Raw genomic sequence first — 24,258 nt, 5'->3', positions numbered from 1 at the left:
GTATTTTCATGTGCAAAAAATAAATAAATACATAAAGTAAACTTACATAATATCGCCCCCTTTCAGAATAAAGTGGTATTGCAAAGTGGTATTCCACATTCGATCTTTAATTAAATGACAGGAGGCAATCCAACATAGATAGATAGATAGATAGATAGATAGATAGATAGATAGATAGATAGATAGATAGATAGATAGATAGATAGATAGATAGATAGATAGATAGATAGATAGATAGATAGACAGACAGACAGATAGATAGATAGATAGATAGATGGATAGATGGATAGACAGACAGACAGACAGACAGACAGACAGACAGACAGACAGATAGATGGATGGATGGATGGATGGACGGACGGACGGACGGACAGACAGACAGACAGATAGATAGATAGATATTAAACAGTGGATGGGCCCCATTGACTTCCATAGTATGGAAAAGAAATACTATTGAGGTGGTCCCATAAGTTTGGTTACTGACATTCTTCAAAATATCTTCTTTTGTGTTCAGCAGAGGAAAGAAATTAATACAGGTTTGGAACAACTCGCGGGTGAGTAAATGATGACAGAATTGTCATTTTTGGGTGTACTATCTCTTTAAGTCTGACCAAACGACCAAAGTCGTTTTTGAGTAAATGGCGCCATCTATTGTAAGGCAAAATACCCTCTGTCAGAGTAACAGAGTGTTGAATTTCCATGCTTTATGAGGACTTTCCATACACATAATGACTTTTATAGCCTACTGTACAAACTGTAGATTCTATCCCCTAACCCTACCAATCACAGAAAATTTTCTGCATTTTTACAGTTATAAAAGCATAAAAAAGCACAATTCTGTATGATTTATAAAATGTTTTCCTTATGGGGACCAAAAAATGTCCCCACAAGGACAAGGATTTTCAGATATTGCCATCTCTGTGGGGACATTTTTCCCCATACCTGAACCACACACACACACAACACTTCTTTTATTGCTGTCTGTCTTGTTTATTTGGATAACAGGAAGTTAACTATAGATGATATTGTTACAGGTTTGATGATGCATTTCCTTTGAGGTGTCAATATGTGTATCTGTAAAGAAAATATTGTTTCCAACTAAAGATATACATTCAGATCTTATAGCTTATGTGTATGTGCTCACTTTCCGTTTCTTTAAAGATTTTAAATGGTGATTCACATTCTAGATGTCATTCTGAATAGGCCGGGGCAGTAAGTGCAGCGTTTACCACACCCAGCTGATTCACTTTGCTCAGAAGTCAGGCCTGTCCTTCTCCAGTTTAGAGTAGTCCATGTTGACAGAGAAGAGCTGTGGGAGGTGAAAATTGGTTAATTTATATTATTAAATATTAATACACTAACAAAAAAGTACAGAATATTACCACCATGAGACTATTTGGCTATAATAGCTAAATATACAAAGCTGCATAATCAGAAATGGACAAAAACAAGTGTTCTACATAAATGTTGCTTTCACCTTGTACTGGTCATTTGGCCCCAGCTTATTCCATGGCTCTGGGTTGTTCTTGCGATCCCATCTGTTGACAGATTTCAGTCAGTTCTCCATATGTTTGATAAGGTACTGAATGAAAAGGTTACTCACGAGCAGTCAGGGTTCTTTAGAGCGAGGCGGCCCAGGTATAGCATAGACATGGTCGCTCCGCCACCGATGAAAATAAAGAGAGGAATCAACTTCAAAGAGAGAAAGAATTATAAATGAATTACTAAAAAATGACTGCTCAAAATACAGCTGAACAACCAATAACCTGCCTATTATGCCGCCTATAGATGTCAACCCTGTTATCATCATACAGTGCTATGCATAAGTTTAGACACCCATGCTAAAGTTGACTAAAAAGAAGAATAAAAAATCATCTTTTGGAAATTGAACTTAATGCCTTAATTAAAAAAATTAGGAAAAATCCAACCTTTAAGGACACTAATTTTCTTTGTGAATGAATAATGTATCGTAAATAAATAAATGTTCTTCCTTAAAATACAGGGTGCATAAGTCTGGACACCCCTATGTTAAATTCCCATAGAGGCAGGCAGATTTTTATTTTTAAAGGCCAGTTACTTCATGGATCCAGGATACTATGCATCCTGATAAAGTTCCCTTGGCCTTTGGAATTAAAATAGCCCCACATCATCACATAGCCTTCACCATACCTAGAGATTGGCATGGAGTACTTTCCATAAGATCATCTCTCAATGCAAATCAAACCAGCTATTTGGCTAACTGAAATAAAACCATGCCAATCTCTAGGTATGGTGAAGGCTATGTGATGATGTGGGGCTATTTTAATTCCAAAAATGATTTTTTTATTCCTCTTTTTAGTCAACTGTAGCATGGGTGTCTAAACTTATGCATAGCACTGTATATTAGACCTGAAACATAATTTGATGTAATAGAATATAATGTTTTTTTTGTTGTTGTTGTTGTTGTTTTTTTTTATATTCAAAAATCAAAATGTTGCCGATCAACCACATTAGAATTCCTTCACACGGGCTAATGTATGTTCTGTTCTAATGTTTTATGCTTAAGTCTTGTAAGTCTCGATAGGAAGCTGTTATGCTAAATGAATAAAAGAGGCAAAGCTGATTTAACCTCAATGCCCTTGACAGCTGCTGAACAGCCATATATGACAGATATATGCAGGCATTATCTAGGCTACAGCAGGCATACGTGCTCAGACGCTGTTGTTATATGGGGAATTCACGAGCACGCGGTATATATAGTTCGAAATACATTTGGGAAATGCCAATACCCTCTCCATCACAGAATGGCCAGAATTTCTAATCACTGTGACGTGACATCCCCTATGTGGCCGTTAAGTTTATTGAAACCTTATCAAACAGCCTATAAAATGAAGTGCATCATCCCGAGCAGAGGATGTATTAGTAAACGCGTAACGCCTGAAATGATTCAGAGACATGATTGGAGAGAATAAATGAATTCTCATCATTAACAGACATGAGCATCATCAGTATCAAATCTGAAATACTTACAGCCGGGTGGCTTTTCAGTTGTTTCAGTACGGTATTCAGCATGTCAAACTCCAAAAATATGTCTATACAGAGCAGGATTTGAAAGGCGTTCGACGTACCCTCAACTGACTAGGAGAATGAGCGGAGTATCAAGGGATGCCTGATATAAATGCGCTTAGCTGTGCATCTTTTCTGGCGACAGCCGACAGAGGGCGCCCGCGGGTTAGACATTCATTCCTCCATTGAGTCTTTATTCTTTTTTTCTTTCTTTCTTTCTTTCTTTTTTTTATTGCAATAACATAGGGCAATACAGAGATATGCAAAACACTTGAGTCTATACAAATCCACAACTCTGCATCTTGCATCAGAAAATCAATCATACAACTAATAGCCTACATCAATTATCATTTTCAACAATTGAGATGTCTTAACAGCTTTACGATTGTTCTGTATTGAAGTCAGAGAACCTCCATTGAGTCTCATTCACACCTCGGGCCAGAGATATTCGTCCTTATAAAAAATCAAATAGGGTTGGCACTGTAGCCTACTGTCGTTGTCAGACAAAATGATCGAGGTCTATTACATGCTGGTAAATAAAAGTAAATTATTTGGCTTAGAGCTCTGTAATAGCCTACATTTAGTTTCTTTGAATCCTCTATCATCTGAAATTCTAGTAACTAATTGTTTTAAAACATCAATGCCCAGTTTCACAGACAAGGCTTCAGCCCAGTCCCACACTAAAATGCATGTTAACACACAACCTAATTTCCTAATTTAAAGGGTTAGTTCACCCAAAATTTATAATTCTTTACATTTACTCACCCTCATGCCGTTTCAAGCCCATAAGACTTTCGTTCATCTTCATAACACAAATTAAGATATTTTTAATGAAATCTGAGAGCTTTCTGTCAAAGAGATCGTACAACTATAATCCATATGTGTTGAGCGGTTTATTCCAAATTTTCTGAAGAGACACGATCACTTTATGTGATGAACAGATTGAATTTAGGCTTTTATTCACATATAAACATTTCATCAACACACACATCCCTTGTGGTAACGGAAGCTCAAGCATGTTCGCTTGATGCGCGAGAACCAATGAGGTTCATTCTCGTGTTACGCAGCACGTTTGAGCTTCTGCAAGAACCAATGAGTTTCATTCTCGTGTTACGCAGCACGTTTGAGCTTCTGCAAGAACCAATGAGGTTCATTCTCGTGTTACGCAGCACATTTGAGCTTCCGCAAGAACCAATGAGGTTCATTCTCGTGTTACGCAGCACGTTTGAACTTCCACAAGAACCAATGAGGTTCATTCTCGTGTTACGCAGCACGTTTGAACTTCCACAAGAACCAATGAGGTTCATTCTCGTGTTACGCAGGTTCAGTTGAGCTTCTGTTTATGTTCGCTGATCAATGTTTGTGAATAAAAACCTAAATTAAATCTATTCATCATATAAAGCGATTGAGTCTCTTCAGAAAATTTGGACTAAACTGCTCAATTCATATGGATTAGTTTTACAATCTCTTAATGAACTTTTTGAAGCGTCAGAGTGGTAGTTGTCTATGGAAGGACAGAAAGCTCTCAGATTTCATCAAAAAGATCTTCATTTGTGTTCCGAAGATGAAAGGAAGTCTTACAGGTTTGTGACGACATAAGGGTGAGTAAATTATGACAGAATTTCCATTTTTGGGAGAAATATCCCTTTAACTAAGGCCTTAAACTTTAACTTCTGGCTTAATCTAAGCCCTCTCTGTGAAAGGCCTAGCTGCTATCATATCAGGAAAATAAATGAAATTTGACAAGGCATCCCATGTGCCTTGTCAAATTTCATTTATTTTCCTGAGATGATAGCAGCTAGGCCTTTCACAGAAAAATAAATGAAATTTGACAAGGCACATGGGATCCAGCTAGCAATAAAAACGTTCTGGGAAAGACTGTTTTTGGTTACAAAAAAAGAGATAACATTCATATTTGATTCCCATATGGAAACATTCTGTGTTTGCCGCAGCAGCAGATAGGAAATTGAATTGTGAAAAAAACTGTAAGGGCACACAAATACATTTTTCTGTTTAGTGCAGATTACATGACGTGAGATTAGCACTTACATTTTTTTTTTTTTTTTTTTTTTTACATTCTTGTTCTCCTTTTAACAGTGCCAAAACATACTGCAGACATGCAATAATTTTTAAATTGATTTATAGCAATAAAAGAACAACAATAATAAAACAAGACTGACGAATCATCAATTTGCATGTAGTTTCCCCAAGCACTTCCCAACAGGAAGGCCAATAGTTCAAATTAATACATCTGAATATAAAGCATTTTAACCCAAGCTTAAAACATCAACAAAAATCATGTGCATTAAATGAGCACATTGAATAAAGAAATACTTTGAAGTCAAATAGTGCGTCACCACATTATATAGCTTATGTTTAGCAAAAACGTATGTGCAAACAGTACAGAACACTCAACTGAGCTTACATTCATATCCAGATTCATCTATACAAGTAAAAAATTAACATTTATATGTTCAAGGTACACAATTGTAACATTTATTAAACCAAAAGAATCGACTTTTGTAAAAAGCACAAATGTAAAGGGTGAATGTAAATATGACTGGAATTCACCTTAAATCCAATGACATGAATATACCCACTGAAACCCACCCACAATACCATCTTCTGACCTTTTCAATAACTGTAACTAAATAAAGCTAAGGTACAAATATAAAAATTAAAACATTTGATAATTTCTTTGTTCATTATAATGCTGAAGTGGGTGAAATACTGATTTAAAACACAAGCATTGCCTTAATAGTACCATTTGTCTTTATATAACAAACAAATCTACTCATTCTTCCCTTTTCAATATTCAAAGGATAGCCTTTTTCTTATAAAACTGCCTATTATTAAACCATAAATCTATCCTGTCTGCCATTCCAACAGGATATTTCTCTCATTAGGACACTCTCATTAAAGAAATTTAAAGAAGCTGGTACTCGTATTACAATTACTTTTTAAATTGGAAAATAAATGTATACATTTTTCACTGTTCAACAAAGACTGAACACTGTTCAAAAAGTGTTTTTAAAGACACAGTCACTTCTTCTCTCGCTCTCTCTCTCTTATTAAGTCATCACTGTCCCACCCAGCAGGACCCTGGAGAAACTGAGAGGCTGCAGATCAGGAAGTCCACTGGAGGAAGGAGGGGCTTCGGGAGATTGACAGGGCAGAAGGCTGAGCCTGTGTGTGTGGTGAAGTTCACTTTGTTGGGGTCGGGGCAAGAGGATACATACACCTGATCCAAGCATGGTGGGCTGAATTAGAGGATAGGAATAAAAAATTAAAAAAAGACTTGATGCAAGGTGAAGGAAAACTACAAAAAACAGTAGTGTTGTTCAAAGCAAAATGCAGTGACCACTCAGAACACCACATAGAAACACCCTGTCATTGTATGCCTATACTTACACGTTCTCTTCACACACTCGGACTCTCTCACAGCCCTCTGGCGGATCTCTCTGGAAGCAGTAGCTGTTATTAGGCCGTGGTGATGAGGACAACATCAGGATACATGAGTTTACCTCCCCAACTGAGGACAGAGCAGGGTAACAGTCAGTTCAAATCAGACAAGAATACATAGCAAGTTATTTATAAACTAAAAAAATGTGACAATATATTTCTTGTATGTTTTTTAATAGTTGTCAGTTCCATATACTAACATTCTATTATTATAATTAATTATCATTATGATTTGGTGAGTGAAACTAACCCAAACTTTGGTACATTACTATAATATTAAAGGTTAAAGTTAACGGATTTGTATAGGCTACTTAATAATAATAATAATAATGTTATAGAAATTACATTTTAATAATAATAATAATACATTGTATTTATAAAAGCGCCTTTCAAGAACCATTTTAACATAATTGTGTTAATGACAATTATGTTTCTACTATTTTTTTTTTTAAATATGAACATTTAAATGGGAGCCGTCATAAAAATATTTCCAGACATCCCATATTTCCTGGAAGTTCCGGAAGACTCCCGCACATTGATAGCAGCTCCGATGGCCAGAAATTATACACAATATCACGGAAATGGAGCATGCGAGACAGAAGCCCACCATGGTATTTAGATGCATTTTCAGTGATCCGATCACAAATGGTCAGCCAAGACTCATTACCGTTTTCACCTGGAATTATTATGCATTTCAAAAGCATCCCCAGTGACCACTTGCTTCCGGATTAACTCTTTTTATTTTCATCACACATCTACAGTACATCACTTTCAGCGCACGAATACTATTGAATGAACAAACTAGTGTTACACGGCTTACCCGAGTATATAATATAATAGAATAAATATAATACTCTGTTATAATGCAATGTCCTTTGGGGGGTGGCGGCCATAGATATCATATAATAAACGCTAGATGTCTCGTCCGCGCTGCTGGCCAATGTAGGTCGACGTCCGCACACGGCGGCCATCTTGCCACAGGAAGCTCGCTCACTCGTAACATGGTGCATGTACTTTTAAATAACCATAACTTGCTCAATTTTCTACCGATTTTCAAATGGTTTGGTTTGTTATAAACCTCAGAGATGTAGTTATGACACTGCATACATATGAATAATTATAACAATTGACTTCCATATGAAAGAATTATAGCCACGTTAATAACATTTGTAAGAAACCAAACCGTTTGTAAATCCGTCAAGATTTCAGCGAGATAAGAGGATTTGTGTGCGTGCTGATCACTCACCTTAATGCACAGCTTCCCTGTGGCAAGATGGCCGCCGGTGATGCCGGAAGTGACTCCGCCTTAAGACATCTAGCATTATATGGATATCTATGGTGGCGGCACGCTACAAAGTTTTGTTCAGTCATCAACTGAAAACCGCATAGATTAAAAAAGATTGATTCTTGGGACTTTAGAATCGATATTACAACTTTTTTACTTTTCAAGTGTTCTTTAATGTTTGTGCTTTTGGAAATGGATCTTTGCCATATTATACTTTTATATTCCATTATTATATTTACCATTTAATAAGCCCTAATTAGGCTTATTATTTAGAATTTTAGACTTATTTTGAGCACAAAGTTATTCCTGTAAATGTAAATGATGCAAGTGTAATTGTTTAGTTAATCTTTTATTTATTTATATCAAGTTATACTTTCACCCATGTGATATAGTTAAGATGTGTGTGGGAATTACTGCACGGTGGTTGCTGAACTTTTTTGGGAATGTCTAAAACTGTGTGCAAAACAAACACACCCCGTTCAAGCCCTGGTATACAGTACATACTGTACAAAAACAATGTAGCTTGCAGCCCTCTGTTGGTGAAAATAATCACTACAAAATTGCTCTGGTAACCTGCAGAGTATGTGGGTCAGGCCTTTTGTTGTGTATTTGAAGGGTGTTTTGGATAGATTTAGTCGGGGACAGGACACCAAAAACCAGGATTGTCTGCGGAAACAGGGACGTCTGTCCACCGTTACATACAGTGAGAGTAAAAAAAAGAAAAAAAAGAAAAGAGACCTACCAGTATCAAGATCTAAAGGGCGCTGTGGAGTGCAAGATGTGAATGAAGATAAAGAGGACTGGGAAGATACACAAGAAGACTCGATCTGAAACCCACTCCTGGAGCTCAGGTGTGGAACAGGAGCCCTGTGGCCATCAGGAACCTCATATAGCTAAAAAAAACAAAAGAAAAACAAATACAGTTACATACGTTTCCAGTTGTGCAGGTTTTTTTTTTTTTTAAACCTGAGCATTTGGGCTCGGTTATCCAAATGCAAATTAGCATGACATCAGCCTTCACAATCAGTTCAGACAGTGAAAAGTGTTAAGAAACTTACTCCACAGTGGTCAACGGGTGAATAATGTATGAAGACTTTCTCCAGCTCCTGATCTAGTCTCTCTTCACTGTGTCGAAGACGTGACGGCAGCCGAGTCAATGACGCAGCCGAGGACTGAGAAGACAGGAAACGCACACATATTGGTACTACTATGATTACAAGGCCTTTCCATTTTTATCTATTGGTTTTAAATTGAGCTAATGCTATTATTATCCTTTCTATTGTCAGTGGCCACTTTTTTTATTAACAGAAACTGAGTTTTCCCGTTTCCTACATTTTTATCCCCAAATTGTAGGTGAACAACAAACAGACTTTAAAGGCATGCAATACATCTTCAAACTCCTGAGAATGATGAAAATTACCACATCACACATATGACACATTTCATGGTCACAATTTAAGATGAAGTTAGCAAAGATAAGGGGATTTGTTTGAATGTTTATTTATATGCAAGAGCATTAGACAAAAACTAAAAAGATGGTTTCAGTTTTATATTTTCAATCCATGCTGGATGTTCTGATTTAATTATTCTCCTTAGCCTGGTGTGTGTGTGTGTATATCCATGTATGTGTGTGTGTATATCCGTGTGTGTGTGTGTGTGTGTGTGTGTGTGTGTGTGTGTGTGTGTATCCATGTTATGTGTGTGTGTATGTCCGTGTGTGTGTGTGTGTGTGTGTGTGTGTGTGTGTATATATCCATGTATATATGTGTGTGTGTGTATATCCATCCATCCATCCATCCGCAACTAGTTGTTCTCCAATGTGCACCTGAGTGGATCCACTTTATGGAGTTGAATCATTAATGCCCTGAAGATGAATGATGGATGTTACAAAGATGAAATTAACTAATTTAATAATTGATGATCTTTACAACGGAACTGTATCAACACTGAACTGACTTCAGCTGAAAAATGAAACTTTTCTTTTAGAGCTGCTGTACAAGTGTACAGCCAAACTGAACTGTCTGAATCACTGAAGAATTTTCCTGTTATCACTTTAAAGCTGCTTTGAAACAATGTGTATTGCTATATAAATAACGATGACTTGACAATACTTATTGCTCATTTCATTGTCAGTGAGTACTGCAGTCTCCTGCATTGTTGTACGTGTTTAATAAAACTTGTAGTAGCGATTATAATACCAAGTTTACAGTACATATCTAATAAAGTGCTGTGCATGTCATGTGGCAGAAGGATGGCCTTCAATTTGGTGTTAAAACATGTAGTAATGGATAAAAACTAACAATGACAATAGTCAGAAAAACACCTTCATATCCAACTAAAACTAAACTGTTTATTAGGAACCATAATACAAAATGAAATAAAACTATTTAATTAATAACTTAATTTAATTATTGTGATTTCTGTTTGCAGCTGGCCAGCATGTGTTAAAGCAGAACAGCTTAGTTTTGACAACCACTCTTCCTGTTACATTTTGCAATCCTCCACACTTCCTCTAACATTTTTGTACATGTGTCAGAATATATCACTTGAGTGCATATGAAGGCTTCACCCACAGACCACTGAACTCATCTGAATTTTATGAGCTTTGGTACAGCCAATAATGAGCCCACTAAACTACAACACAAACAGGATCTTATTCTAATTTCATATGCAAAAATGTGTCGTAGCACACTGATACGAGATTTTCACGCAAAAACTAGCTAGTTAAATAATACAAATAATGACTAAATGTTTACATATTTTAAATAAAAAGTAAAAGCTGTTTGCCTGTGCAAAACTCACTGTCACTATTCTAGGGTGTTGCCATGTTGCTAAGGTGTTGTACGTGGCTGTTAGCATATTGCTTTGTTTGGTGTTCTGGGTGGTTGCTAACTAAGTAAAATAAAAATAAAAAAGTCTCTATGATATGATCCTTGGATATGACTGGGGTCCCTCCTTAAATGCAAGCAACATTTAGACTCAGACTCAGCCTCAGAAGTCACGCATATGGACCGAACGTTTGATGCATAATAAGGCACACAAAATTGGAAGTCATCATCTGATAGGTTGAATTCTACATGATTTCCTGGAGACGTGTGTGTCGCGTTCTTTAATGATCTGCCTGGAAACAAAGCTGTTGTGATGCCAAACCCCCTCATAAAAGTAGAAAGCCATCGTGTTTACAACTGTGACAATGAGCACTTATCAGGATCAACTAAACGCTGGATTTTCAGAAGTATGTGAATTTCACAGCATAGACTTTATAAAATACGACCCAAAGGTTTACATGCCGGTTTATTGTAGGGACATCAAACGTTATATTTTCACATGCCGGTCAGGCTTTTGGGCGGACCTTGGCCAATGAATGGAATGGTGGAGTCCAGTGCCCGGCTGCATGAAACCTCTTAAGTGGTTTGACTTAAAGGTATCCCTGAGGGGGAAAAATCCCTGAGGCAAGGGATATCTTTAAGAGCATTGCAACAAACGTCACTAAGAGTGTTTATACTAAGCATTTTGCAATAGTTTCTGGCAAAGCACAGCAATGGAGAAGCGGTTGTTATAGTTACGAAATCTCACACAATAAACAGAACATAATGGACCACTGACTTTTGAACAAGTTTTACATTTACTAAACTATACAGCTGTACTACAATATTTGAGCTATGGAAATTATTAAAGGCGGTCTGACAGACTACAGAGCATCCTAAAATTCGAGCACATCTCTATGAGTCCAGCTACAACACCCGAGGACGCTCAAAATCCTGCCGCGCCACTCGCATAGTTTTTCATAAAATTACATTATACTTGTCCAGCTCGTTGTTACTGTATTGTACTCGCACAGTCGCACATCAATGCCACTTTGCCTGTTTGGTAATTAGATTCACAGATTTTTTGCAGCCTTGAAGCACTAAAGTAGATAATGACATGTTTGGTGTCCAAGATGTCACGCGGCTTGATGCCTAGCCCTGTGTGCTAAGCAGCTTTACAGTAGGCTACTGGAAACAAGAAATTTAAACCAAACTGGACCAAGGAAAAAAAAATGTTTCTTGAAAGATGGGGGAAAAACACCCAAGCTTGCCGCTATAATCAGACACTCTTGCGCAGAAGACGAAAGCCTGACATGAGATAATTAATTCAAGCGAACAGTGGATGTGATGAAAAAATATGGAAAAAAATAATTCGGCAACACCGAAGACAATTGCAGGTGACGTGCCATTTTCTGCCAAAGAGAGAAAGTTCCTCGGCTTGCTTCAAGTTATCCTAAATTGCCGTTGACTCAGCAGCACGCCAATCTGGCTTCCATACCCGCTCAGCCCCAGCAGAAAGCAGATCCCAAGTTTAAGCAGGGCTTCCAGCCAGCGAAGTGCTACCCGTTTCCTTCTAGTGGAGGCTTGGGAAGCCATTCCAGGCGTGTTTAATTGGGTTTTAGATACAATAAAAAGGGGTTGCTCGTTCCAATTCACTAGTAGACCCCCCCGCTTCAGGGGTGTGACTTACACTTTGGTCTCGGATGCCAACTCTCATGTCCTCCAAGCCGAGATACAGGTTTTGCTAGCATAGTGTGTGGTAGAAAAGGTGCCCGCTGCCCACAGGTTTTTATAGCCTCTACTTTCTCATCCCCAAGAAGGATGGTGCCTGTCTCTAGCTTGATGTACCTTAAAGAAATGCATGGATGCAGCTCACAGCTCAACTGTGCGCACATAGTTCTCTGCTCCTCAGCCATCTACTGTAGAAAGTCTGGGGTTCAAAATAAACTCTCAGGTCTCAGGTCCCATCTGCTGAACAGTCCATAGGATTTGGAGCGTTTTTATTCAATATTCCAATACCCAAACATGCAACCCATGTTTCACTAAGGGAGCCCTTAACCTTAAAGGTGCTCTAAGCGATGTCAAGCGTTTTTTAGGCCAAAAATTTTTTGTCACATACAGCAAACATCTCCTCACCATCCGCTAGCTGCCTGTCCCCTGAACACACTGTAAAAAAACGCGGTCTCTGTAGACACCCCAGGCTCCACAAACGGCAACAAAAACGAACTGGGCTAACCCGCACCCAAAACATAAACTGTTCCAGCCAATAACCAACAAGAAAAATTTGGGGTATGGTTTGGGGGGTTAGTGCACGGATGAGGAGGAGGGAGGGTCTAGCTAGCCTCCGTTTTGTTTGACAATACTTTAAACGTCAACAAGAAGTGACGTCACTCAACATCACTTAGAGCACCTTTAAGGGCTTTCATGCAACTGGGCCCAGACCTTCCGTCAGTCTTAAGGTCTGGCTACGCAAGACTAGCTAACATTTAATAAAACACTAAGTGTAAACAGCCTGCCTTGTTGGTTGAGACAGACAAAATTTACAAAAGAAACCTGTTTGATAACGAACAGTGGCATGAGTAAGAATAGTGAATTTAGCTTTTGCTGCGACCGACCAGAGTTTGAATCCACCTTTTCCGATCCCATTGTTGATTTTTATCGCATATCAGCTCAGAGAGGTGTTCATTCAAAATAATAATGAAGAAAATATTTGAAAAGTGGAAATAAGTGCCTAATGGGTATTTTTAATTAAGGGTACCACTGGATATGGTGCTACATGCTAAGCTAAGAGCCCTTGCCAACCAAGTCCTTCTTCCTGGTATTCACTTACTGGATTTGTATTTTAACTTTGGTGATCTTGGTTAAATCTGAGATACCGTATCTTCTACTGTTTTATAATGTACAACAATACACTGAGGTGCAAATAGTATCTGCCACTATTTGGATTAAGTATAAATAGAATCTAACCCTATTTACACTTAGCTTTTTCACAAATAGCCACTGCCTTAGTAAAATTAAAGCACAATTAGACAAATTCCAATTAACTCAGTTTAATTTTATGTTCAGGTTGAAAAGAGAAATGAGGATTGTGAATGAGGAACCAGGGAGCATAGAACAGCGAGAAAGAAAGAATGATTGTGTGTGCGTGTTAGTACCTGATGTTGGTTGTGCAGTTTCTCTTGGTTGCCAACTGGAAAACCTGACCTTTGCTTCTGTTGCAGTTGTTGTTTCAGCTTGGAAAACTTAGAAAGAAAAACAGTGCAAGAACAAAAAAAAGAGCAGAGAAACAGCAGACATTTTCTTACTCACATATACAGTATGTAGTGTGATCTAGAGTAATACATTTTCCATGAGTCACCACACATGAACTTTCTATAGTTTTAAGCTATTTCCATAACAGAATTGAAGTGGCATGTTTACTGTGATGTTTGACTTACCGATGAACCTGCACACATGTCACTTCCATCCTGGAGATGTTCTGAATTTCCCCATGATGCTGAGCGTTTGTGAAATCCAACAGCTGTTCTTTCAGCTCCAGCTAACCACACATGTGGTGTCTTTTACAAAAATAACAGCCATCATAAATACATAAAATTACACTTTAAACATTTTATTTTGCTTAGACAGCAATTGTGTTGTACTGGGCTGGCTGATTTCTTAAAGGGATTGCATTTTTGGCCTTATTTTAAAGTTGGCCTGACATGAAAATTCACCCCATCTATTTTATAATTGCATGTTATAGATCTTATTGGGAACGATTGTATGTTTGTTTTTTGACCTCATAATGTTTAATCAAAATGTCATAACTCATAAATGCCTGCTGATGTGCATATATGCAGGACTTCTCCAATCATTTATTCCACTTAAACCCTGACCCTGCAAGCTTGTGTTCATCTGCTTCCACTTATGAGTGCAAAGCCCACATCTCAAAATCCAATCAACCAATAAATAAAATCAAGTATTTTTTTTTTTTCTGATAAACCGTTACACGTGACGCGGATGTACATCACAATGCAGAAGAAAAGATCTGCTTGTCTGTCCTGCATGCTTTCATCCTATGAAAAACAGCTTTGTGAACATTCCACTAAATGTCGTCTTTTGTTTCATGGATGAACGATTTTGGAACCAGGGCTGAAGCCACGACATCCCAATAAGGATTTTCAATGAACGATTTGTTTAATTTTGCCTTAGGTTGAGTAAAAAAAGACAATTCTCATTTTTGGGTGAACTAGTACAATCAGATATTTTGTTATTAACCAGCATCACAAGCAAAGAAAATACATTTAACTTAGAGAGACTCATTTATAAGGTAATTTTAGTGGTAAAACAGTCTTAAGTCAACAATATAAAAGGAAGCGTGAAATTTTGGCTTATATTATAAGGAACAGAAAACAGATGATATTTAAAAATAAAAAGCTAATGTGCCAACTTCCCTTCACAGCTGAGCTGAGGGTTAAAGTTCATAGTGATTGCAGTAAATCATAGGATGTGATGTAATAGCCTAGTTTGTGCACACCAAGGTACAGTGATGGTGTCCGAAGAGACAATGGACCTCTGGTATTTACCACGGTACTGCATGGCTCTGTTTACACTGTTATTAACATAAGTCTTGGGTGAGTCAAATGACTCACACTGTTGGTAAAACTTATCCACTTGTGATCAGGGCACCTGAAACTGATGTTGATTCTAAGGCAGGCCCTGTTTACACCTGGTATTAAGATGCGTTTTGGTTGGATCGCAAGTAGACGAGGGAGACACATTCCTGTTTACACCTGGTATTTTACTTTCAACAACTTCTGTCCTGATTTCTTCGAGGGGAGGGTCTATGGGTGGGTAAATGTAGTTTTTTTCAAATCTCTAGATCTAATGGACAAAATAATCTTGTGCAATTTACATATGAATGCAGACAGACAATGGAAACAATAAGGAGAGCATCAGCTTTCTTCACTGCTCTGATAGACAAGACCACACCGAATGCTGTGAGTGTGTGTTAGAAATCAGAAATGGTGAGAGAACATTGTGCTTGGTATGTTTTTCATCTTCAAACCAAACTTGGGTCTCCAGCTGACAGAGTTTAAATCCTGCCTGGCTAGGGCACTTTACATAATGTTTACGCATGTTGTGGCTGTTCGAACGCATTCTACCAAATGAGCGTCTAAACTACGAAAGCAATTCGGTCGAATGCGCTTTCGACTACCTCTGGAAGTGGTCGAAAGTGGACAAGCTCAAAACCTTTTAGATCCCGTTAACACCTGTATTTAGCGTCGTCCACTTGAAATCCGATCAACCAAAACGCATCTTATTACCAGGTGTAAACAGGGCCTAAAACTGAATACACTAGGTCTATATGGGGACAATATTACCATTTTCATGTACCATGGTATTTATATTGAATACCACAGTCTTCCAATTAAATGGAACCTTTAAACAGCTTGATCTAGAATCTATACAATACATACACTATTAAAAATAAAGGTTCTTTATTGGCATCTATGGTTCCATGAAGAATTCCAACAAACCTTTCTATACCACAAAAGGGTTTTTTTAATAGTGGAAAAGGGTTCTTTAGATTTTTTAAATGTTCTTGACACTATGACCACTTGACCTTTCTGAAAGGTTCATTGGGGTACCAAAAATGGTTCTTTTATGGCATCCTTGTGAAAAGCCCTCTTTATTTTTAAATCACACACTTCACAGAATATCACTAATGGCTGAGCCGGTGATATGATGGATTATAATTTGGATCAGGCCCACATGATTCAGCCAGGACATTGAATCACTTCACCTGTGTGGATTTATCTTCCCTGCCGTATCTGCTGGGACTGTGTTTGTCACCCACTTTGGGCCACTGGCCTTGCAAGTACGGCCCCACAATCGCATCCAAAGATAGTGTGCGCCGGATCCGAGTCTGCAAACACCACTCGGCTTTGGTCCAATCACCTGAGGAACCAAGAAAGCTTGTGTACTGAATAAAAAGGCTTTCAGACAAAACACCTGAAATCAAAGTGATCACAGTATATTGCATGGAGAGAAAACCAGAGCTTAGCAATTATCTATACACTTCAATGAGGAAGCATGCTATTAAACATCTTGTTCTTATAAATGTGTGTATTGCAAGTTTCTTCCTATATCCTCTTTTGTATTAAACTTCACAATTCACTGGTCTAGAATAGATCATAAAAGTTCTTGAATTACTGAATATGAAAATATATATTTAGACATTATGTATTACATACAATGGAATCTCTAAAATATAACAATTTGAGCTGATTAACATGAATTTCACAATGTCTTAGCATTTAGATTGTCTGTCTTTTGCTTTAATGACGGTAACACTGTAGCTGACACGAACAAAACCAGATCATGTTTTCCACCATGACTTGAGATGTTTCAAAGAGCATCTTGTGCTTCACTGGAAGCAAGAAAATGTGACCTTTAGTACAGAGGAGTTCACATGACCAGTGCCACCAGTGTTGTATTATTTGATTAGTGAAATATCGAAAATATTTCTTCTTTATTATTCTCCAAATGTCATAAAAATGCCTTGCTTCATAAAATACTTTTTTTTTTTTTTAAATCAAAAAAGCTTCTTTATTTCAAGCTTTAAATTAGATTTTGATTCGCATAGTCCCCACTGTATATTGGACATAATACGATACCATCCATTTTTATAAGTGTAATTTATAAGTTTAAAGTTAACATACAGCCAGTATTTATAATTAATATGATGATGATGTTACTATGCACTAAGTCCAGAAGAAAATGAACTCACTGATAAATTTCATCTTTGCCCAGAGATAATGAGAAACCATACTAAAAAGTACAAACAGTTTAATGCTCAAATAAGCGTAATACAGTTTATGTATACGTTTAGATCGTTTAAAGAACATAAAATAAAATAAAAATAAAAATTCAAATAATAATGTGTTTTCAAACTCAATCATTTCCTGTTAATCTTCAAGGACATTTAGTGGCTCAGATCATGTGTGATAGTCACTGATGTGTATTATATACTTCACCTGAAGTGATATTTGTGACGGCAGCTCCAGCTGGTTTGTGCAGTGTGAAGGGAACAGTAGCTTTAAGAGGCTGGAGACCTGATCCGCTCCTGGACATCTTCATTTCTCCACAAACACTCTGGCGTCATAGGCTCATACGCTTCTTTTTGTCTGTGTAGTTACATAACAAAACTGCGTAGAAGACGACGCATGCAAACATCTAGTTTCTTAACTTGACAGATAACTACAAGATATGCTTAGTTAATCGTATACGAGTTGAGAATAAGTTTCTCTGCTGCTCAACAAACACCGACTGACTGAACTGAGTGAACCGAACTCTGCCTATCGAAACGCTCTGTCGGATCTTTCATTCATTTTAGGAAGTGGGCGGATACCTTCAGAATTCGCCTTTTGATTGGCTAAAAGAAATGGCTATCTAGAAATACGCCATATTAACATTAACAAGTATTTAACTTAAACATTATTTTGGCTTGATCTTAAATAATTAAATGCAGTGCAGCAATTTTTGCAGTGTGTTAATTGACACGCACACACAAAAATAAAGTATTCTGATACTTCTATGCAAATACTTGCCAAACTCTGCTAGAGTGCAGTAGGGCCTATAGGCCTACTACTTCAAGAAACCGCATAAAATAAAAGTTGTATGGCTTTGAGTCGCTTTCTTTTAGTTCTGAGGCCATCTATATGCTAGTGTACTTCCGATGACAAAACTGACAAAAGCTGAAGCAATGATGTTTGATGTCATTGACTTCAAATCAGTCGCAATGCATGTTGAATGTGTAAGTGCAAATGAGATATGTATGGAAGCTTGTTTCCGCCATGAAATAACAAATTTTAAAAAAAAAAGGTAATAGCGACATTTTATCTGACAATTTTGACTTTTTTCTCGCAATTGCAAATGTATTTCTCAAATAGCGAGTTTATAGCTCACAATTCAGACTTTTTTTTCTCAGAACTGAGAGGGAAAATAGTCAGAGTTGCGAGATATGGTCCGTGTAACGCTTCACAATTCAGTTTTCAGACCATACAATGCAAATGCAAAAATGCAAAATTGAAACCAGACATTAATTTTTCTTGTTTTTCCAGTACATTATCAATGGATATTCGCCCTTTTCTCCCCTTTTTCAATTTTACTTTTGCTAAATTGTGACTTCAGAAACAAACATTCGAATAAATGAAATCTAACCGATTTTCTATTTTTCCATTTTTCGTCTTGTAATTTGCGCCGTGGGCGGTACCATTAGTATGGGGGTGTGGCCGTGGACTAACTTTACTATCATTTCATTGATGTAACTGCTTTATTTACACTGCATGCACGTTTGAGGAGAAGTTTAAAAGACGGAACACAGGACGACATTTTTCACCCGAAGTGCCATCATTATTATTATTCTGTGCTAAATTATAAGGCAGTCTCGGACCGACCATCGGGAGCAGCCGGGAAAAGTGAAATCCCGGTGGCCTGGGAATGATTTGGCACATTGCCCTTGTTTGTATTTACCTATTCATTCTTACTTTATTTTATTAATATATAATATAATATAATATAATATAATATAATATAATATAATATAATATACATTTTACATGGTACAGTAGCCTAGGCAGCCACAACCACGAGATCCCAGGCAGTTCATTTTCAGTGCAGCAGAACGGGGGTGGCAGCGCTTTTCAAGATCCTTCACGGGAATCTAGAATAACGATAAAAATTATAGCTAGCCTACTAAGCAAAAATATAGAAAAAATAAGCATATCCCCCCCCCCCCCCCCCATTTTTTTTAAAGGTTTTTAGCTCTCGTTTGTAGGCTAATACAATATTTAATGTCTATAGTGCTGATTCATTATCGAATGGCGAATTTAATGTGCTCGAATAAATAAATAAAAAACAAGCTGGGCAATGTGCCAAATCATACCCAGGCCACCGGGATTTCACTTTTACCGGCTGCTCCCGATGGCCGGTCCGAGACTGCCTTATAATTTAGTAGGCTACATAGACTATTAGCCTAATAATAAAAGTTATGGCACTTCGGGTGAAAAATGTTGTCCTGTGTTCCGTCTTTTAAACTTCTCCTCAAACGTGCATGCAGTGTAAATAAAGCAGTTACATCAATGAAATGATAGTAAAGTTAGTCCACGGCCACACCCCCATGCTAATGGTACCGCCCACGGCGCAAATTACAAGACGAAAAATGGAAAAATAGAAAATCGGTTAGATTTCATTTATTCGAATGTTTGTTTCTGAAGTCACAATTTAGCAAAAGTAAAATTGAAAAAGGGGAGAAAAAGGCAAATATCCATTGATAATGTACTGGAAAAACAACAAAAAAAGAATGTCTGGTTTCAATTTTGCATTTTTGCATTTGCATTATATGGTCTGAAAACTGAATTGTGAAGCGTTACACGGACCAGGATATAAACTCGCAATTAAAAAAAGTAATTGCAACATTTTATCTCACAATTCTGACTTTTCTTGCAATTGCAAGTTTATATCTCACGATTCTGAGAAAAAATTCAGAATTTCTCCCAGTTGCGAGTTTATGATTCGAACTTTAGGCTATGACTCGCAATTGCGAGTTAAGCTCGCAGTTCTGACCTTTTTTCTCAGAATTGTGAGATACAAACTTGCAATTGTGAATAGTCTGAATTGTGAGATTTAAACTCCATTTGCGGAAAAAGTCATAACTGTGAGTTAAAGTCACAATTACCTTTTTTTATTCCGTTGCGGAAACTAGCTTTCATAGATTTGATAGCTATAGTTGAGGGCATACAAAGCTATGGTATGATTTCATAATAAAAAGACTTGAAGAAAGAAATTATAACAAATTGTTAATCTATTTATCTATTCCTTTAGATTATTCCTTTGTTGTCTAATGTAGCCTATTGTATTCAGTGCATTAGGCAATGCTATACACTTATACAATAATATTGTATAATTGTTTTGGAAACTATCACATTGAATTGTGAGTAAAACATTAATTTACATAATTAAACTGCTTTACATTTTTTCATATCTACTGTATGTATAGAAGTGGTATTTCTTCCAAGGGTGTAACAGTCCCGTCCCTGTGGGTGTCTTCAGCATGTATTGTTGGAGATAACCTTCCTCAATGTCTGAAGACCAGGGAGTGCAATCAGTGGTGGTTTGCATAGGGTGGAGTTTATGTGAGATAACACTTTCTGAATATGCTCATTTTTGCAGAAGAGCTGTTCTGTGGTTTGTACACTAACTTGTCTAAGAAAATTGTCTTTCTTTAAAATAAATGATATTTTGTTATCTGTGGTTTACATTTATTAAATTTTCATATTTTAGGATTGCAGAGATTTTTAAGAATCTGAAATCTGAAAGACTTTTAGATCTTTCAAAGGTTGTTTTTTAGACAAACAGTGATCCAAGAATGCATTCTCATTATGTTTCACATGAGGAAAATTGTGTGTTCTTTGACCACGCATTCAACAGGAAGGGCTTTTTCTTTTACTCTTGTGTCTTTCTCTTAGAATTTAGTTATTTTGAAGATCAAAAGTCATTCTTTAGCTTCACACTGCTGCATTCTGGAAAATTAATCAAGTGTCACATCTTTTTGGTAATAGCTTATTTTGCACATCAAAAGAACCACACATTTTTGGTTCTTTTACTGCAACAATCCAGAGTGAACAAATGGTGCTGACCTTTGACCCATAATTGACACTTGTTCTTGGTTTGACCCCTGGGTCATGGTGACCTTAAATACAAGCCATGTTGTAATAAAAAAGAGTGACATCTGGTTAAGGAACAGGGTTGAAATAGATTAGAATGATGTGTGTGTGTGTGTGTGGGGGGGGGGGGGGGGGTACTGCAGTTGTGTATCTGCAGTCTGCAGCGTATAGGTTTCCCTTTTTGAATGACAAATATATCTGCAGAAATAGACAGTTGTCTCATTTACATGCAGGCGCAGAACGCGCATTCTAGCTAACAGTCGGCTGTAGTTCTCTTGGTGTGTTCAAGTGCAGCTTTTTACCCCAATGCACCGGACCTGGTGGGTATTGAAGGATGGCTCAATGAGAGTGCTCCGCTCCCGCTTGGCTCTTTTCTCTGAGGAGGAAGCCCAAGCTCGAGCACCCCGTGGCAGCACAGCGGCTCAGATCATGGGGGTCACAAATGGAGTTGGCAGAGGAACTTGAGACGGGTTCTGCCCTTTCTCAGTTCTCATCCACCAAACCCAAAGCATTTGTTTTGGATCCATAAGCCCACTCTGCAGTTTCTGATCTGAAAGAGGGCCCGATGTTAACTATGTCTGGTTCCGAGGAGTTGGATGTGGTTAGCATCTAGGCGGGGGAGTTAGAGGAAATGCCATCCCTTGATTGGCCAGCCGAGGACCAGGAAGTGCACAGGAAAAGTAGTAGAGTACTTGCTCTTTGGTAGAGCACAATCTCCGCATCGGAGCCTTCCATTTTTTCCGGATCTCCACACTGAGGTGTCGAGATACTGATTAAAACCGTTCTCAGCTTTGTCAAACTATTGCATGGGTATGGGGCAATGCTCAAGGTTAAGGAGACGTTAGCTAAATATCTCTCCCCTGAATCGGCATTTTCTCTGAAGGCTCCGATTCTGCTCACCAAGCCCTGTGGGGTTACATCTGCGTTGGTGGGCATTGCAAAGCCTATGCTGGTGCAGGTAAGGTTGGTGCTTGTCTGCACACCATGGCAGTCATACAGACATACCAGGCTGACCTTCTTAAAGACCTGGATGTAGGCGAGGGAATTGGCCCAGAGGCTGTGAAAGAACTCTGGTGGGCCACAGTTTTGGCTCTGCGCGCCACTAAGCAGATGACCCGCTTCCTCTGCCATTCGATGGCTGCCATGGCTGTCACTTAGAGGCACCTGTGGTTCAACCTATTGGGCAATAAAGAAAGGGATAACGCTTTTCATTTGGACACCTAAATTGCTCACTCTGGCCTCTTCTGTGATGCCATTAATACCGTTGTTGAGAGGTTTCAGGAAGCAAAGAAGCAGTTGGCGACATTCTCTCAGTTTATTCCCTTCCCCGTGGCTGTTTCCCAACCTCAGCCTGGGCGGAGCTCAGGGTGTACATAGCAAAAAGAGAGCGTTGCTGCTTAAGCTCCCCTTCAGAGAGTCGTGAGGTCGAGACAACGGTCTCAACCGCAGTCTTCCAGGGAGTGGGCAGATCTGAGGACTGTCATTTGCGCTCGGAAGGCTGCTGGCAAAAAGTCCTGATGTCAAGGGCAAGGCACACAGAGCTTCGAGGGCAGGTCCTCTCGAGGGGGATAAGTCCACACCCATCCACAGTGTGCCCAATTCCTTTCAATGTTTTCAGGAAATCGGTCTGCTAACCCCACCACCTCCGATGTTTTGAGGTGCAGTCCATAATACAGCCATAAATTGCAATAAATTGCCTGTATTTCTGGCTTTTAAATACTTCCATGGTCACATCAGACAACACATCGGTAGTTGTATACATAAATCACTAGGGCAGTCAACGTTCAAGCCCTCTTTCCAAATCCGTTCGTGCCATATCCTGTTTTGGCCCCAGGGCAAGCTGATCTTGGTGAGAGCAGTCTACATCACTGGTTACTGAATCAGGGAGCAGACATCCTGTTGTCCTGGAAGGTCTCTCTATGGCACCATTCGAGCCCCAGGAGTCAGCCTTTGAGAAATGTATGACCCTCAGTCAAAAGCTAGTAGATAGTCAAAGCTATTCTTCATCCTTGGCTGGATTATGTCCCTAAGGCCTTCCTCAGTGCCAGGTTATGTGGTTCTTCAAGCCTTCTATCCTCTGCCTTTTCAATCTGCGGAACAGGCAAGGCTTAATTTTATAGGCCCTGTTTGGGCTCTCTCTTCATGTCATTATGTCCACAGCTTCTCTCTCTTCATGTCATTATGTCCACAGCTTAGGCCAGTGGCGTAAAACTGAGCAGCTGTTTGTTTGTTTCGGTGCACAAGCCATGCACCTCAAATGATTTCACTTCTTTTTCATGCAGGCATCCTTTCAGTATGGCGTAGTGCATATTAAAGTTCCCATAGCATCAATATTCCAATGCAGTTTGTTGAGTTCAATGTTGAGTTCCCTCGAAAGGGAATATCTCTGGTTACGATTGTAACCCGGTTCCCTGCGTAGAGAATGAGATGTTGCGTCTCATTGCCATACATCCTGCATGCTTTAGTGTCTTATTTCAGCCAATCAGAAGCTGATGTCTAATGCAGCTTTTTCATGTCATATGACTGCCATCTGCCAATAAAATTGGCGTTATTTCACACCTAGTTCAGAGACAGGTTACGTGGAAGCATTCACATAGAGTCAACATTCTTACGCAGTGTCTCGTTCCCTACTCAGGCGTGTTTTTCCTTTGTGAAATAATAATTAATGTATCACAGAGTTAAATTTACCAGTTTCTCTCATTGTTCCACTCAAGATTCTCTCTTATCTTACATTAGTCTTTACACCCACAAACTAAATACAGCACACCCAGAAACACTAAAAATGGCACTGAAGTTGGTTTTTCATGTTTGTTTAAGGAAACAAAACTCTAAAGATTTTTTTATGCATTTGAATTAATCATTTGTCACGTTACAAAAACATCCATTCAGAGAGTGGCTGTCAAGTGGGACAGAAGAGAAAAACAATAAAGACAGAGTGAACAACTATGAC

At 38.3% G+C, this 24,258-nt stretch overlaps 2 protein-coding genes across 2 annotated transcripts; both read right to left on the bottom strand.

Annotated features, from left to right (window-relative positions):
- Window positions 1-976: 976 nt before the first annotated feature.
- Window positions 977-3,171, bottom strand: ndufa4b (NDUFA4 mitochondrial complex associated b). The gene is made up of 4 exons (XM_084134926.1): window positions 3,010-3,171; window positions 1,604-1,692; window positions 1,478-1,538; window positions 977-1,309 (listed from the first exon to the last, which is right to left on the bottom strand). Exons 1-4 carry the CDS (start codon window positions 3,049-3,051, stop codon window positions 1,253-1,255), a joined length of 249 nt encoding a protein of 82 aa, XP_083991052.1. The 5' UTR covers window positions 3,052-3,171; the 3' UTR covers window positions 977-1,252.
- A 1,997-nt stretch (window positions 3,172-5,168) lies between these two features.
- Window positions 5,169-17,982, bottom strand: fam117ab (family with sequence similarity 117 member Ab). The gene is made up of 8 exons (XM_084134921.1): window positions 17,619-17,982; window positions 16,385-16,539; window positions 14,037-14,156; window positions 13,755-13,841; window positions 8,851-8,964; window positions 8,535-8,685; window positions 6,457-6,577; window positions 5,169-6,305 (listed from the first exon to the last, which is right to left on the bottom strand). Exons 1-8 carry the CDS (start codon window positions 17,719-17,721, stop codon window positions 6,125-6,127), a joined length of 1,032 nt encoding a protein of 343 aa, XP_083991047.1. The 5' UTR covers window positions 17,722-17,982; the 3' UTR covers window positions 5,169-6,124.
- Between the last annotated feature and the right edge of the window lie 6,276 nt (window positions 17,983-24,258).

Source organism: Abramis brama (genome assembly GCF_963993115.1).
Source record: "Abramis brama genome assembly, chromosome: 14".
In the NCBI taxonomy this organism is placed as follows: domain Eukaryota; kingdom Metazoa; phylum Chordata; class Actinopteri; order Cypriniformes; family Leuciscidae; genus Abramis; species Abramis brama.
The sequence above is the reverse complement of the archived record's forward strand: the minus strand, read 5'-3'. Positions and strand labels throughout refer to the sequence as shown.